Below are 18,676 nucleotides of genomic sequence, written 5' to 3'. Positions count from 1 at the left end.
TTTATGCTGGAGTTAACTTTTAAAAGTTTGAACTTTTAACTCCAGTAAAAAAGTTAAAAAAACAAAAGTATTAAAAATAACCATAGCTATAACAATTTATTAATGAATAGTCAATATACAAAAGATGCAAATTGTCATATCGGTAATGTAAAATGTAGGAGAAAGAGAAATTAAAATGTAGGGTTTTGTATGCAGTTGAAAGTTAAGTTGCTGTCAAGTTAAAATACATTTATTTTAACTGTAAGATGTTTCATGTAAGCTTCCTGATAACTACAAAGAAAACACTGTAGCTGATAGACAAAAGCTAAAGAATCAAAACATACCACTCCAAAAAAAGTCATCAAATTACAAAGGATGACAGTAAGAGAAGAAAAAAATGGAATAATAGAAACTATTGAAAATCATTTAACAAAATGGCAGTAGTAAGTTCTTACTTATCAGTAATTACTTCAATGTAAATAGATCAGATTTTTTCATTCAAAATACATAGAGTGGCTGAACAGATTTAAAAAACAAGATCCAACCGTATGCTGCCAAAAGAGACAGAGCTTTTGGCATAGTCTGAAAGCAAAGGGATAGAAAAAGATTATTACAAGAAAATGGAAATCAAACATAGCAGGAGTGGCTATATTTATGTTAGACTAAATTGACTTTAAGTAAAAAAGCATCACCAGACACAGTAGTCATTATATAACAATTAAGATGTCAGTTACTCAAGAGAATGTATCAATATAAATACTTAAGCACCTGACATTGGAGCATCTAAATATATATATCAAGTATTAACAGAACTAAAGGGAGAAATAGAAAACATTACAATAAAAGTAGAGGATTTGAATAACTCTCTTTGAACAATGGATAGATCATTCTGACATAAAATCAACAAGAAAGCAATAGTCTCAAGTAATACTATATACCAAATATATACAGAACCTTCTAACCAATAGCATCAGAATACACATTATTTTTAAGTGCACATCAAACATTCACCAGAATAGATCACATTAAGCTACAAATTATTAATAAAAAAAGAAGATGAAAATCTTATAGCAAGTATGTTTTCTAGCCACAGTGGTACGAAACGAGAAGTCAATAACAGGAGAAAAATGGGAAAATTTCAAACATTGTGGAAATTAAACAACCCACTCCTGAACAACCAATTGGATCAAAGAAGAAACCAAAACAGAAGTCAAAAATATTTTGTGACAAATGAAATTAGAAACACAACATACCAAAACATATGAAATACTGCAAAATCAGTTCTAAGAGGAAAGTTTATAACAGTGAACACCTACATTAAGAAAGAAGAGAGTTCTAAAATAACCTAATTTTACACCTCAACAAACTAGAAAAGAACAGACTAAGCTCAAAATCAACAGAAGAAAATAGTAAATCTTAGAGCATAAATAAATGAAATAAAGACTAGAAAACAATAGAAAAGATCAGTGACACTAAAAGATGTTTTTAAGAAAATACACAAAATTGGCAAACTTTTAGCAAGGCTAAGCAAAAAGAGAGAAGACTCAAATAAAATTATAAATATAAATGAAAAAGGAAACATTATGACTGATACTACAGAAATACAAAGGATTACAAAATACTACTATGAACAGTTATATACCGACAGATTGGATAACCTGGAAGAAATGTATACATTCTTCTAGGTTAAACATGTAACTTTCCAAGACTGGATCATAGAGAAATAGAAAATCTGAACAGACTAATAATCAGTTAGAAGACTGAATCTGCAATCAAAAATCCCCAAGAAGAAAAGCCCCAAAACTGATGGCTTTGCTAGTGAATTCTACCAAACAGTTAAAGAAAAATTAAGACCAATCCCTCTCAAATTCTTCTAAAAAGTCAAAGAAAAGGAAATATTCCCAAACTCATTTTATGAGACAAGCACTGATACAAAAGCCAGACAAGAACAGTAAAAGAAAAGAAAATTACAGGTCAATATCTCTGATGAACATAGTTACAAAATACTAGCAAACTGAATTCGACAGCACATTCCAAGATTTATACATCATAATCAAGTGAGATTTATCCCCCAAATGCAAAGATGGTTCAATATGTGCAATTCAATAAATGTGATATACAAAATTAGTAGAATAAGCAATAAACATCTTATGATTATCTGAATAGATGCAGAAAAAGCATTTGGAAAAATCAATCATCTTTTCATGATAAAAATTCTCAACAAGTTATGTACAGAAGCAATGTACCTGAACATAATAAAGGCCTTCCTTGCCCAACAAGCCTATAGCTAACATTATACTTAGTGGTTAAAACCTAAAATCTTTTCTTCTGAAATCAAGAACATGACAAGGATGTTTTTAATCAATTTTAACCAATGTACGTTAGTAATGGATGACCTAACCAGAAGATTCAAGCAAGAAACAAAAAGAAATAAAAATCATCTAAATTGAAAAAGTAAAAATAAAAATACCTCTTTTTGCAGATGGTATAGTACAGAGAGTACCCGAAAAGTATATACATTTTTAAGGAAGGAGAAAACTATTAAAATTGTCAATGTATACCAATAACAAAAGATAAATACAAGTCACATTTGACTTCTGAAATTATTAAGAAGTGCTCAGAGTAATAGCCATCAGCGTCCAGACCCTTCTGATTATGGCGAACTAGTGCTTTAAGCAATGTTGACCAAAGTGTCCTCTTGGAATGTATCACTGTGTGTCCCATTTCAGTTTCTTCATGACGTACTACTCACCTAACCAGTTTCCACATCCATTAAGGTCCAGGTAGAAGTTAAGGACTGTTAAATCAGGACTTGAGTTTCCCTATTTTCTCCTCATCTAACAGCCCTTGATTTCTACCTATATGTAGGGGCAGAGAGTGTATGAAAAATCTCTTTGTCTTTGGTTGAACACTGAGATGAATCAAAAACTGTTCTAAAACATAAAAGTTTATCTTAAAAAACTGCATATGCATACACAAACGCACACAAAGGAGTATGAGTAAAATAGGACATTTGAACAAAATCGGCGGATCATACCTATGTCAATATCCCGGTTTTGATACTATACCATTGTTTTGGAAGATTTTATCACTGGGAGAAAATTAAGGGTCTTTTGAATCTTCCTTATTATTTCCTATAACTGCATATGAATCTATGCTATCTCAAAATGAAAAGTGTTTTTTAAGTAACTGTTAAATTGCTAAGGGGAGATGCTTCCTACCAAAGACTGATGCACAAAATGTAAATAATTCACAAGATTTGTTTTTTATGCTCGCTTTTTCCTAACCCATCCGCCTGGTTCAAGGTGCATAGATTAAAAAGAATAAAAATAGAAACAGCACCAGGAAAATATTCCAGGCCTTCTTTGTCCCACTCTTGGCCCTGGGTAGAAGATTCCCAGACATCTAGATGTGTGTTACCCACAGGCTGTATATAGTTTCTGGGAATGAACTGGTCTTGCCTTTTTCTGAACCATGGCTTACTATATGACTTCACAACTGTCTTCTCCCCCAAGACACCCAAGAAGATAGGGTGTCTGTAAAGACTTTGACCTGCTGAAATGGATATGAAAGCCCTGGCTTCTCTTAAAACATGTAGAATGGGTCTTATCCCGCTGCCTTATTTCCCCATAAACATCCTGAGTGAGAGGAGTTCAAACCATTATTTGTTCAATTACCTCATCTACTTTGGGAGACAAATTTAATAACTTAAAACATTCATGTATTCCCTTGATCCGTGATTACAGAGTTAGCTTTTGACTCCTGGTGTATTCAGGACTGCAACACTAAAGCACAGATAATTAAAGAAGAGACATTCCACCATGTTGAGGAGGCACGATGAAGAAAGTAAAAAATTCTCAAGAAGAATGTAAAATCTAGGAAAGTGATAGATAGTGCTTGGACAAGTGGAAAATGTCCTTCTGAATTCTTTACGATTGTAATCTCCAGGAAGTAGCAATTTAAGCAGGAGATGACCTGTGTGTTTAGAGGATAATATTCCTTATTCTTTCCCTCTAGATTCCGTCTCGTGGGACCCTCCTCTGCCGCATGCATCATCTCAGGCAATACTGTCGCTTGGGATAACACAGCCCCTGTTTGTCAGAGTGAGTTGAAATATTCCTTTCTATTATTTTACCAATAAAATCTGATCTCCTCTGGAATTAAATAAAAACTTTAATCAGATTCCTTTTGTGCAGTCTGTCCTTCTGACAGCTGACGACAGCTGTCATGTTTTCAAAAGTTCCTATGAGGTTACTGGCAACTCTTAAGTTCTTCCTTATTCTGAGTGCCTTTATTGAATCTGGGGTCTTAAATGCACAAAAGCTTTAAATCTTATTTTTTTTTAATCTCAGTGAACTTGAAATCGTGTTGGTTCTATCATCCTTGGTATAACAGTCCTTCTGCTAGGCATATCAGTAAATATCTTAAACAATGATAAAATTCAAGGTCAGTGGAACTGTGGGGAATGAGCACTCTCATGGACCAAGAGATGGATATAAAATCCTTATTCACCATAACCCTCAAAAGTAGGCAGACATTTTAACCTACTTCTTAGAATTTATAGTTAGGAAATAAACAGATTCCCCCCCCCCAGGAGTTCAGTATAAACTTTTCATAACAGAATTATTTATAATGGTAACTATATTAAACTAACCTAAATGTACTACACGTTTCAAGCTATAGTCTGGAAATCATCTCCTGGAAGGAAAAAGATGTGTTATCAATGACTACTATAAAGAATTCCCTAAGAAACATAAAGTACCCATGCAGAATTAGAAAAAGTATATCTGTGCATTGGAGTGCTACACAGCCATAAAAAATGGTAACATAATGAAGCACTTAATGATGTATAAAGATGTATGTTTTATGTGAAAGAGAATCAGATGACAGAAGAGTATGTATGCCAAGATCTTGTTAAAAATAATTCACCTATATTTGGATAGGTGTAGGTATATTTTTATATCTACCTCAAATTCTGCAAACTTTCTGTAGCCAAACTCTGGTAAATGGTTTAAGTCCTCTTGCAAAGGCTAGGGAAAGACTTACAATATATACTTCTGGCTGTGTAGTGGGCTGCTTTCCTCAGGAACACCCAGTCCCCCATTCATTCAGGCTGCTCTAGGCCTATGAACTAGTTCAAGTCTGAATTGCTGGAGAACCATGATCCTCTTTTGCAACAATTCAAGCCAGACTTCTGTTCAATAGACCTAAACCACTTATATATGCAGATCAATTAACACTTTAGTCAGTTATCCATTTACTTCAGTTTTAAAGACTTCATGATCAATTAAACAATTTCAAAGATCTCTACAATCTAATCATTCTGACTGCTGTTTCAACTCTGCTGGCCATGCTGAGGTCCTTTTGTCCTCACTGAATTTGGAGAGCCTAGTTCAATGGCAACAGTTCCCCACTGTTATTTCTAGGCTACAGAGAATTAGCCATCTCAGAGTTTTTCAGAGATGATGAAACTCTCTGCATGAATGTACTTCTCCAGGCATTGGGTAAAAGGGCTACTCTTCCACACACTGTGCCCCTGCACTGTTCCTCACCACTTCTGACCAGAAATGACCTTCGGAGTGGAGTAATTGTTAATTAACTTCTGCCTCTCAAATACCAGACCAATTTCTCATGCTCTAACTGTATTTCAGAACCATATAGAGAAAGTAAGTCTAGGAAATTTAGTTCCACATTAGCCTGGTTGACACTGTGCAAAATCACAGATAATTATAACTTTTATATAACTCAATCCTTCCGTCCTTCCTTCCTTCTTCCCTTCCTCTCTCCCTCCATCCATCCATCTCTCCTTCCTTTCCTTCCTCCCGTCCTCTCTCTCTTTTGTTTCCTTCCTTCCTTATCTTCCTTCTTACTTCCTTTACCACATTGGCAACCAAACTTTGGTTGGAATAGAAGCCATCCTTGTCTTGTTCTCCATCTCAAAGAGAAAAATTACATACTTTATTAACCTGATGTTTCCTGTAGGCTTTTTGTAGATAACCATTTTCACTTCCAAGAAAGTTCTCTTATATTCTATATTGCTAAAAATTTGGGGCTTTGAATTACATTGAAGTTTATCAAACACTTCAGCTACATGTATTGAACTAATCATAATCTATTTCTCCTTCATTCTGTTAATTCATAAATTCGTTCTATTAATTTTTGAAAGGCAAATTAATTTTAAATTTGACATGATTGCAATAAGTCAACTTGGTCATAATATTTAATCATTTTGTATGTTGTAAATACACTTTTATAACACAGTTTTAGATGTTTTATTTAGATGTAATTCATATTCCCTAAAAGTTATCTTTTTAAAGTACACAATTTGATGGGTTTTAGGATAGTCACAAAGTTGTGTGCTACATGTGTCTAAATGTTTGTATCCATCTTGAATTCATTTCTTGAAATTTTCATTCATAAGGTGATGGTTTTGGTGGTGATTAGGGCATGAGAGTTGAACCCTAATGAATGGGACAGTGTGCTTATCAAAGAGCTCCCAGAGACCTCCTTGTCCTTTCTGCCATTTGAAGAGACACTAAATCTGATGGAGCCTGGACTTCCTGGACTTCTTGGACTTCCCAGCCTACAATATTGGGAGGAACAAGTTTCTGTTATTTATAAGTTACCCAGTTTATGGTATTTTGTGATAGCAGCCAAAACAGACTAAGACATTGTTCAACAAGAACTGTTAAATAATTTTAGAACACTTTCATTGCCCCATTCCTAATATATTAGACCAATAGAACCGTATTTGTTTTCTTATAATGACCTTATGAAATTTTGATATCAAACATGTGGTAGTCTCATAAAGCCACATGCTAGTATTTCATGTTAATTTCCCTATAAAATTTTTGTAAGATTGTTATTATTTACTCTTTAAATTTTTTAAAGAATTCAGTAAATCCATTGGGGGGAGGTTGGAGTTAATTTTGTTGGAAAGTCTTTTTTTTTTACTTTTTAAGACAGAGTCTCACTACGTTGCCCTCAGTAGAGTGCCATGGCAACACAGCTCACAGAAACCTCAAACTCTTGGTCTCAAGCTACTCTCTTGCCTCAGCCTCCCACATAGCACCCGCCACAATGCCCAGCTATTTTTTGATTGCAGTTGTCATTGCTGTTTAGCAGGCCCTGGCTGGGCTCGAACCCGCTAGCATTGGTGTATGTGGCTGGCACTCTACTCACTGAGCTATGGGCGCTGAGCCAGAAGGTCTTTTTATTCCAACAATTTTCTTGTACTGTGTAGACTTTTTACTGAAGTATAGCATATACACATGTCTATAAAAAGTGTACAGATCTTAATCATGCAATTCAATGGGCTTTTTGCAAAGTGAATACACATTTGTAAATGGCATTCAGATTAAGATATAGAACATTATCAGGACCACAGAAGCCACTTCCATGTCCTTTCCTAGCTATTGCCTTCCCAAAGGAACCATTATTCTGATTTCTATCACCAAATGTTAGTTTTGCCACTTCTTGAAATTGTGATTAAGGAATCCAGAAGTATGTATTCTTTAGTGTCCAGCTTCTGCTCAGTATTATATTTGGAAGACAGCCTGGTTGTTGAATCTTCATGTACATGTTCATATTTACTACGTATGAATGAAATTCATATTCATAATAGTGTAGAATTCATTGGCTCTTTTTATTATTGCATTTCCTTGCAAAAATATAATATAATTAATTTTTAAATGTAGCTGTCGAGATTATATAAATATACGGAATTGCATACATATATGCAGGAAATACTTGAGACATATATAGAATGATATAGAAATTTTATATCTATATGTCTTAGATATAGATATCCACATATTGTTTTATATATCTATATACCATGAGCATATCATACATGTATGTATGTAATTCTATTTTTAGCTTCTTGTGTTTTTTTGAGACATGGTATCTCTCTGTCATCCAGGCTGAAGTACAATGATGTGATCATAGCTTATTGCATGTTCAATGTCCTGGGCTCAAGCTATCCTCCCACCAAGGCCTCTCAAAGTGCTTGGATTATAGGCAAAATCTTTTGGATACTGCCAAAAGATTTTGTAAAGTGATTGTACAAATTTACTCTTCCACCAGAAGTATGTAAGAAGTCTAGCTGTTCTACACACTTGCCACTTAGTATTAAATTCTGTTTAAATTTTAGCTATTCTGGTGACTCACCATGGTTTTAATTTGAATTTCTTTTTTTGCAGTTTTTGACCAGGGCTGGATTTGAACCCACCACCTCCGGCATACGGGGCTGGCGCCCTACTCCTTTGAGCCACAGGCACTGCTCCCCTTTTTTTTTTTTTTTTTTGTAGAGACAGAGTCTCACTTTATGGCTCTCGGTAGAGTGCTGTGGCATCACACAGCTCACAGCAACCTCGAACTCTTGGGCTTATGTGATTCTCTTGCCCCAGCCTCCCGAGTGCTGGGACTACAGGCGCCCACCACAACGCCTGGCTATTTTTTGTTGCAGTTTGGCCGGAGCTGGGTTTGAACCCACCACCCTCAGTAGATGGGGGCAGCGCCCTACTCACTGAGCCACAGGCACCACCCTAATTTGCATTTCTTAAAATAACATGATGTTGAATACTTTTTCAAATGTTCGGGACATGACTGTTTCAAACTTTTGCCTATTATTTACTAGTTTGTCTTTTTATTGTTTTATAGAAGTTCTTCACATATTCTCATATTTTCCAGTAAATACAACAAAAATATTTGCTTTCAAGCTATGGTTTGTATTTACTTTCTTAATAATGTCTTTTGATAATGGAAGTTCTACATCTTAATAGTATCCAGTTTATGAGTTTTTTTCTTTCTAGTTACTACTTTTCCTATTAGACTTAAGAAATCTGCCTGTTAGGAAGATACTGTTCCATGTTATATTTTAGAAACTTAATTTTTTAAAAATCTTTCCTATTTAAGTCTATGATTCATCTCCAATTTATTTTTATGCATGATGTAGAGTATGCTCAGCTTTGGGGGTTTTATTTGTTTGTTTTCTTAATGGATAGGCCATTGATCTAATACCATTTATTAAAAGGACCTTTCCTTGCATACCACAGTACAATAGCACCATGGTCATCAGTCATGTGACCTTACATGTGGGTCTCATTTCAGAAAGTTTCTGCTCCACTGGTTTATTTATGATATTATTTTAAATACCATAGTGTTATATTAAAAACTTGATATCTGGTGGCATCTGTTTTCTAATTATGTGCTTCTTCAAGATGAACTTGGTGAGTCTTAGCCCTTTTGCATTTCCATATAAAATTTAGAATCAGCATGCCAATTTCCATAGAAATAATCCTACTTGAATTTGTGTTGAGTTTTTATTGACTATGTAAATCAATTTGCAGGCAATTAACTATTACACATTTTTGAGTAGAGGTTCTTAAGTTAATGACCATAATACAGTCCTCATTTCAGAAGTCTTTTTAATAGGCTGGGCTCACACCTGTAATCTTCGCACTCTAGGAGGCCAAGGCAGGTGGATTGCCTAAGCTCAGTAGTTTGAAACTAGCCTGAGCAAGAGTGAGACCCCACCTCTAAAAAAAAATAGCCAGGCTTTGTGGTGGGTGCCTGGAGTCCCAGCTACTTCAGAGGCTGATGCAAGAGGATTGCCTGAGCCCAAGAGTTTGAGGTTCCTGTGAGCTATGATGCCACAGCCCTCTACCAAGGGTGACAGAAGGAGACTCTGTTTCAAAAATAAATAAATAAATAAATAAGTCTTTTTAATGTATTATATAAAGTATAAAAATGGAAGAGAACTTAATTCTAGAATTACTACCCAAATTCTTAATTCTAGAATTACTACCCCTTAGCCTTGAATATTCCTCCCTTCAAGTAATTAGTGAGACTTCAAAAACCTGAAAACACCTTCCTTTCACTGCAGCTGCGCTTTTCAAGCCTGTCCACTTTCTTACTCTTCACAGTGTGCTTTCATTTTCCCTTTCAATAAAAGCTGCATGCTTAAAAAAAAAAATTGTCAGAATATTACAAGGGTACACACGTTTTGGTTATATAATTTGCTTGTGTACATTTTAAGTCAAAGTTATAAGCACGTCCTTCACCAGAATGCGTGCACTGTACCAGTTAGGGTGAATTTACTCAGCCCCTCCTTCGTCCTCCCACCTACTTGATCTCCATTGATTTTACTTCCATATGCGCACGTAAGTGTTGTTCAACTAGTTCCAATTTAGTATTGAGTACAGTATTGAGTTTGTTTTTCCATTCTTGTGATACTTCGCTTCAAAGAATGGTCTCCAAATCTGTCCAGATTGTTACAAAAGACACCAGATCACCATTTTTTTAATGGCTGAATAGCGCTCCATGACACGGAGAGAAAGGAATGTTTACCCTCTGTGGGTGGGACTGCAAACAAGCTGCTTGCCTTTGACTTACAATATGGCGCATCCTGAAATTCTTTTCTTGGATGATCACCAAGAATCTGAAAGAACCTTTACTCAGAGAACATTAACAGGGGCTGGAGCCATACTGGAATTATTGAGATTACCATTACTAGAAACAGAAGCCTCCTTAAGAATTTTTATCTTTAATTTCAAGTGTTTCCGGATTTGGGTTGAAGTAATTCAGTTTTATTAATTCTAATAGTGTCTAGCAATACAATATGCTATGTCCCATTTCTCCATTTTCAACTGTATTTAGGAGCTTTTGTGGACTAATATATGATCACTTTTACACAGATATCCTACTGTAATACCAAACATAGATTTCATAAAATGAGTCACTAAGCTTTCTATCTTTTATATGTTGTGAAACATTTGAAAGTATACTTGGAAGTATGGTAGCACTTATCTTTGAATGTTTTTCTCTATTCTTTCCTGTGTTTTGATCAATTCTGGCTTTCTAGATCTTCTTGAATGAATATTGGTAATTTATAAATTTCTCTTTTTCTCTCTTTCTTTATACTTTTTCTTTCAGCAAAGGTTTTTATATTTTATTATTTGAAAGACCTATACTCAGTTAATAAAAATATGGAAGTTAAGAAAACAATATGGCACAGTGGCTCACACCTGTAATCCTAGCCTTCTGGGAGGCCAAGGCAGGAAGATTGCTTGAGGATGGGAGTTCTGGACAATCATGAGCAAGAGTGATATTCCACCGCCACAAAAAATAGAACAATTAGCTTGGCATGGCGGTATGTAGCCTGCAGTCTCAGCTACTTGGGAGGTGGAGGGAGGAGAACCACTTGAGCCCAGGAATTTAAGGTTGCTGTGAGCTTTGAGGATGCCTCTACATTCTAGCCTGGGCAACAGAGCAAAACTCTGTCTAAAGAAAAAAAAATGTAAACAAAAGAAAGAGAAAAAGAGTAGAGGAAAACTCTATGACTCTATATGAATATAATTAAAGAGCCATTTGAAAAGAAGAGAATGTACTTTATTAATAAATGCATGAGTTTAGAGGAGATAATATAAGCAGAAAAAACAGAACATATGTTATTATGTTCACCCATATCACAACATTGTAGAAACTCGCTACATAGCAAAGATTAAAAGCAAATAAAGAGCAGACATGATGGTGCATACCTTTAGTCTAGACACTTGTGGGTGAAGGGGTAGGAAGATCCTTTGAGCCTAGGATTTTGAGAGAAACCTGAACAACATAGCAAGACCCCATCTAAAAAAAAAAAAAAGAAAGAAAAGAAAAAATGAATGTAAGAATAGTTACAGTTTAGAGACTTGTTGGGTTTTCTCACTTACTATTTAAATTTCCTATTATTTAACTTGCTTTCCCTTTCTCCAGAAATTTTCTGTAAGCCACCCCCTGCCATTCCCAATGGAGATTTCTTCAGCACCAGCCAAGAATATTTTGAATATGGACAGGTGGTGACCTATCACTGCAAACCCGGAAACCCAGGGAAAAGGGTGCTTGTGGGTGAGGCCTCCATATATTGCACCAGCAATGATGATCAAGTCGGCATCTGGAGTGGCCCTCCCCCTCAGTGCATTGTACCTAATAAATGCACGCCTCCAAATGTTGAAAATGGAATAATAGCATCTCATAACAGGAGCTTATTTTCCTTAAATGAAATTGTGGTATTGAGTTGTCAGCCTGGCTTTGTCATGAAAGGACCCAGCAGAGTGAAGTGCCAAGCTCTGAACAAATGGGAGCCGGAGTTACCCAGCTGCTCCAGGGGTGAGTCTGAGTAAGGCCTTGAAGGTGTCTACAAATTACATGAGCTGTTGGAGGATCAGGAGATTAGCATTTTTTCCTGTGTGGTGAATAGGCTGGGGAAGTAGATCTTGGAGTGGGGGAAAAAAGTAAAACTATATGCATGTTTATGTATGTGTATACATGCATGTGTGCTGAAATTGAGAAGCAAAGCTAAATCTTGGCAAGGATTATGATGTTTCCTTGGAATTCTCATAAATGGATCTCTCAGTTACTCTTGATTATAATAACCACTTGTACATAATGAGTGATTCCTTTAGTTAAGTACCATCATACAGGCTATGTCTGCATTTCATTCCTAAAACTATAAGGTAGTTACTATCCTTTTCATGTTTTGCAGAGAAAATGTGTCTTAGAGAGAGATTAGATAACTGTCCAGTGTGAAACAGACACCAACTTGAAGGCTAAGGATGAGTCCAATTCTGCCTGACTCCAGAGTCTTGGCTCTGCCAGTCAGCATTGAGCCAGGCAGGAAATCGAAACCCAGTCTAGGGGTCCACACTTGTAATCCAATGCTTTGGGAGGCAGAGGCAAGATTACTTGAGACTGAGAGTTTGAGACCAGCCTGGGCAATGTAGCAAGACCCCATCTCTACAAAAATAAGTAAAGTTAGCTGGGTGTGGTGATTTATGCTGGTAGCCCTAGCTACTCGTGAGGCAGGAGGATGGCTTGAGCCCAAGAGTTCAAGGTTGCAGTGAACTAAGATTGTGCCACATTCCAGCCTGGGAGAGAAGGCGAACTCTGTCTCAAAAACAAAGAAACAAACAAAACAAAAGAAAAAAAGAAATTCAATGGTGTGAGGGATTCTCTGCAGGGTAGGGATCTGCTGTTACACTAGGAACAGAGGGCAAGAGCCTCCCCTCGTGTTGAAATGGCCACTATGTCACTGGGCAGGCACCTTCTTGAACCCTACTAATGCTGCAGGAGCCAGCACTGCTGCCAGAATGTAGCTGATCTTGCTGGAGCCAAATCGTTGGCATTGCTAGATTTGAAGTTGCTGCTCTGCTAACTGAGAACCCTCAATACTGCTACTGTCTGAAACACCTTTGGAAGGAGAATGGCTTCTGGCAACATCCTGCCTTTTCATTTTGGCAATCATGGTTCCAATCGGCAAGACCAAACCAGAGCCTGGCTGTAAAGGAAGAGAAACACTTGTAGTTTTCAGGCTTCTGTCTCCAGCAGTGAAAGGAGAATGTAGCAATGTGAGGCTGGAGTCAACAGATAACCAGCACAGCACTTCAATATCCTATCACAAGGCATTGATTAGTCAAGAGACACATGGGGAAAACAGCCCTGGAATAGACCTTATAGCATCACAGTATTTATCAACTCCTCAAGGAAGGCATTTATTCTAGTCCGAACCGCACTCAGAACACTGAATGGAGAACTGATATGCTCAAAGCCAAATTGAAATTATTTTTTTGCCATTTTACAACAGTTTTATGTAAGTTAGTTGAGCCCAAAACATGTTCTGAATCCTTGAGTTCAAGCCAACTAACTTCATAGAGAGCCAGAGACTCCATTACAACTATATGGCTATATGCAGAATACACCCTTATGGTGACTGTGGGGTCTGTAAAAGATCTGTTCAATGCTTGCCCGTCTTCTCACTGGGGGGAAGTGAACAGCTAAGCAGCACCTTGCTGTACAGAGTGTGAAGGGGAGACTCAGAGTTTTCCACCAACGTACGTCAAGTGACCCCCAAGAGAGGACTTGAAAGGAGCCCAGGATAGACAGCTGAGCTATCCCCGCTATCCACTATCCACTTGTTTTGGTGCACCAAGTGTGTGATGGGCAACTGAGGGATCTGTTAGAGGAAGGAAGCTTGGCCACATTTTATTGCATAAAATGTGAAACTGTAAACTGGTGACACCTTTCTAGAAAGAAAGCGTGAAGACATAAAAATCTATCAGTCCTAACAATTCTGCACTGGGTGAACAGAATGTGTAAGCATTCTAGAATCTGGAACCCTGGTGCATGATCTTAGGTATGTGCTTTCTGTGAAAAACAACAGATTGAGGATGCCTCAGTTCTTGTCGCCGTTCTGCAGTGTATCAGTTCTCCATGCCTTCCACCCCGTGTAATTATTTTGTCATCAATATAATATAGGGGGTTAACCTACCTTTTTTTTGTTAACATATGGACTTATGATTTGCTTGGCCAGTTTACCTTTGAGCAAAAGTTATTTTCACACAATTAATGGGACTTTGATTCTCTTTCCACAGTATGTCAGCCACCCCTGGACATCCTGCATGGTGCACATACTCCAAGTGGCAAGGACAACTTCTCCCCTGGGGAGGAAGTGTTCTACAGCTGTGAGCCTGGCTACGACCTCACAGGGGCTGCTTCCCTGCGCTGCACACCCCAGGGAGACTGGAGCCCTGCAGCTCCCAGATGTGCAGGTGCCCGGACTCTTGTCTGGCTTGACGTTTTTAACCTTGTGTCTTTATTCTCCACATGCCAGTATTGTTTCCATTTGTTTTTCTTTTTCTGCAGTGAAATCCTGTGATGACTTCCGGGGCCAACTTCTTAATGGCCATGTTCTAGTTCCACTTAATCTCCAGCTTGGAGCAAAGATGTCCTTTGTTTGTGATGAAGGGTGAGTGTGAGCTTGCCTGACCTGCAGGTCAGTGAAACTAGAGTCTGGAGTTAGTCCTAAAAAGGGAGGTTTGGTGTGGCTTGAAAGCATATGCATACATTCACTTCTGGAGAGTGACTTTTGGAAGTACGTATAGGAAGTACGAGAAGAAACGTATATATATATACTTGAGACATCTCAAGTGAAAAAAATCATTTGGAGAGTCCCAGAAAAAAATATCTGATACATAACAAAAAGCTTATTCCAAATAGCTAATTTCATTTAAGAATCATTTTGGTGATTTTTTCAAACATCAATGGTGAAATGTATAGTGAGAGTGAAAGCGTAAAAATAAACTTTTTAAAATTCAGTCACATGTCATCTGGCCAGTAGTGGGCTGTGGGCTCTGAAATGGGATCATGGTGGCTGATGCTCATGTTTTAGGGAGGGCCAGGAACTTGTTCTATGGATCCAGGGCTCTTCACAGTATGCACATCTCTCTGTGGGAACTATCAAACATGGGCCAAAACAGCACACCCACTCAAAATGTTCCAAGACTCCATAGTGGACTCCAAACGCCAGCACCCAATAAGATTAGGAGGACATCAGGATTCATAGTAAGAATTTTGGGATGATTTTATACAAAAGCCATCTCCTCTGCTCTTTCCTTTTTTCTCCTACAATATTCAGTCATACTCTTCAATAGCCTAACACGCTGTTGTGAGCCCCCTTCACAGCCATCACAAGTGCAGGGACAAAAGCACCATCTCTGCTCTCTTGCCAGTTACTCTCCACATTCCTAGTATTAACTTGAAACTGTTTTATTTGCTGCTGCAGCATTAGAAGGATGTTGCACTAAAAGGCTGGGTTTTCAGTCATGACAATGAGTAGATTTATCAGGGTCATCATGGGATGATCAGTGAGACTCTGAGTCTGGGCCCAGGGTCAAGGAGAAGGTGGCTAGGCTATGACTGCCTTCTTCAGTTCAAGCTGGACAATCAAGTTACTGCACTTTGCCATCCTATCTTGCTCCCCTATTGAAGGCTGCCATTTTTCTAGAGTGATGTGGCCTCTGCACCTCTGCCGCCTGCTGGGTTCAGATCCTCAGAATCCTGAGATTTTTGGCTGGGCGTTCAATGGCCTTTTGACCAGAACAGCTCATCTATTCATCATTTTATTCTTCAGATTTCAATTAAAAGGCAGTTCTGCTAGTCATTGTGTCCTGGTTGGAATGGAAAGCCTCTGGAATGGCAGTGTTCCTGTGTGTGAACGTGAGTAAAGAAAAGTACATTTCAAGTTTACTCCTTTATCCACTTAGTGTTTTGACCTATGGCTTCACCCATTGTGGTTCTTCCATTTTCCAGTCTGAATTGTTACAAATTTTGCTTATTTTAACACCTGTTATATATGTATCTTTCTGTGAATCTCTGTGTGCATCACCTGTTTTGATCAATCTCTGCCATTTCGAATTCTGTGTTTTGTAGTAATACATCCCATGGTAGTTTTGGAGATTAGGTAATGTGAAGCTTGGACAAATTTTTCTTCCTTCCGTCCATCTGACCTCACTCCTTCCTTCTCTCATTCCCCTGTTCCTTCCTTCTTTTTAGTTATGTTCCCTCATCAAAGTGCAGTCTAATGTTCTCATGTATATTTGTTAATATATAAATATTAAATGTTTATTTATTCAACTTGCTATTTATTGAGCACAGACTGTGTGTCTGTTGTTCATCAAGGCACTGGAGTTATAGCAATGAACCAGATGAGCTAATTCCATGACCCTATGTTTCTTATACTCAGGTAGGGAGATGGACAAGAAAAAAAAGTCAACAAATTAAATGCCATGGAGATAATAGACCAGAGCAAAGAGGAATGGGGGAAAAGTAGGGATTAACATTAGACAGGTTAGGCAATTTGACTCCTTCAAACTGTCAAAACATGTACCTAGGTAAATGATGCTGAGAGATTCATAAGTAACAAGTAGATTTTTTAAAATTAATCTATGTTTAGAGCAGGCATCCTCGACATTTTTAAACAGGGGGCCAGTTCACTGTCCCTCAGACCGTTGGAGGGCCGGACTATAGTTTAAAAAAAAAACAAAACAAAACTGTGAACAAATTCCTATGCACACTGCACAGGAATCTTATTTTGAAGTAAAAAACAAAATGGGAACAAATACAATTCACACCACTTCATGTGGCCTGCGGGCTGCAGTTTGAGGATGCCTGGTTTAGAGTCACTACTGATTTCTCCCAGTGTACCCATTTGTATTTTCCTCAATAGAAGATAGAACTTTGCTTCATTTCTTCATTCTGAAGATTAGAAAATATGGGTTTCTTAAACAATCAAATTTTACTAAAATGTTCATCTTACTAGAAATCTACTTGGACATCTTACGGTGCTTCTCACAGTAAAATTTTTAGAAGAACATAGCTTGTTTACAGATCCTTGCTGTCCAAAACCCCAGTGCTCCTTGAAGGAACATGACAAGTGGTGATCTGCCCTCATGTGTCACAGCTCAGTGACTGCTTGCATGACTCGGATTGTTTCTTAGGTCTCACAACTCTTACTAGTTTGAAGTAGCTTCTTCCAAATTTCAACCTTAATTAAAAATGCCAATTTGAAGTTAGGAGGACACTGTTCTCAATAAATAAGCAGATGCTAGAAAAAATTCACAATTTTAAGCCTGACCAAAAGTAAAGAGAGAAAATAGACAAACGCAGAAATTTTAAAAAGCAAAGCATCCTGAATCCATTTAGAGTTTCCTGTGATGACCTGTGTATGTTTTAGCTCATTGCAACCTTGCTATAGTGCTGATTACTATAGTCATGGCTGGATTCCTGGTGACTATAAATAAGTAATCAGGGAAAGGCTTCATCTGCTTAAAGTGATTATCACACATGCAATTTTTTAATTTTTTAATTTTTTTTTTATTAAATCATAGCTCTGTACATTAATGCGATCATGGGGCACCATACACTAGGTTCATAGATCGTTTGACACATTTTCATCACTCTTGTTAACGTAACCTTCCTGGTATTTTCTTAGTTATTGTGCTAAGACATTTATATTCCACATTTACTAAGTTTCACATATACCCTTGTAAGATGCACCACAGGTGTAATCCCACCAATCCCCCTCCCTCTGCCCACCTCCCCCCTCCCTCCCCTCCCTCTCCCCTTTCCCCCTATTCTTAGGTTGTAACTGGGTTATAGCTTTCATGTGAAAGCCATAAATTAGTTTTATAGTAGGGCTGAGTACATTGGATACTTTTTCTTTCATTCTTGAGATACTTTACTAAGAAGAATATGTTCTAGCTCCATCCACATAAACATGAAAGAGGTAAAGTCTCCATCTTTCTTTAAGGCTGCATAATATTCCATGGTGTACATATACCACAATTTATTAATCCATTTGTGGATCGATGGGCACTTAGGTTTTTTCCATGACTTAGCAATTATGAATTGGGCTGCAATAAACATTCTGGTACAAATAAATGTATTTCGGGTTAATGTGAGGGGACAAACAACCAGGTCAAAATATTTGATTTTGTTAGGTAGCATCCCTCTTGTGGTTATGTCCCACCTACAGAAGGTATGCCAACCCTGCCCCCGCCCCGTGCCCATTCAGTGAGAGCACCCCCACCTCTTCCCCTCCCCTCAACTTGAATTGAAGTGAGTTTTTCTCCTCTGTGGGCGTGTATCAGATCATCTACTGGCTTCGTATTAGTACTCAGTACATTGGATATTTGCTTTTCCATTCTTGTGATACTTTACTAAGGAGAATGTGTTTTAGCTCCATCCAGGATATTACAAAAGATATGAAGTCACTATCTTTTTTATGGCTGGATAGTATTCCATGGTGACATGCATACATTTTAGAAACACTTCCTGAGAAAGTATCTCCTTGGAGGACAAAGACCTTGTTAGTGCTCCT

General features: G+C 37.5%; 1 protein-coding gene across 2 annotated transcripts in view; it reads left to right on the top strand.

Annotated features, from left to right (window-relative positions):
* CR1 (complement C3b/C4b receptor 1 (Knops blood group)) overlaps window positions 1-18,676 on the top strand; it is a 95,123-nt gene that overhangs the window by 16,452 nt on the left and 59,995 nt on the right. For both annotated transcript variants that reach the window (XM_053608065.1, XM_053608064.1), the window contains exons 4-8: window positions 3,997-4,082; window positions 11,737-12,129; window positions 14,391-14,567; window positions 14,662-14,764; window positions 15,929-16,014. In XM_053608065.1, coding sequence (XP_053464040.1) covers window positions 3,997-4,082; window positions 11,737-12,129; window positions 14,391-14,567; window positions 14,662-14,764; window positions 15,929-16,014 — 845 coding nt within the window. The remainder of the gene's footprint in view (window positions 1-3,996; window positions 4,083-11,736; window positions 12,130-14,390; window positions 14,568-14,661; window positions 14,765-15,928; window positions 16,015-18,676) is intronic.

The sequence above is a fragment of the Nycticebus coucang genome, chromosome 10, assembly GCF_027406575.1.
Source record: "Nycticebus coucang isolate mNycCou1 chromosome 10, mNycCou1.pri, whole genome shotgun sequence".
Taxonomy (NCBI): Eukaryota; Metazoa; Chordata; class Mammalia; order Primates; family Lorisidae; genus Nycticebus; species Nycticebus coucang.
This window is presented reverse-complemented; position numbering and strand designations above follow the sequence as displayed.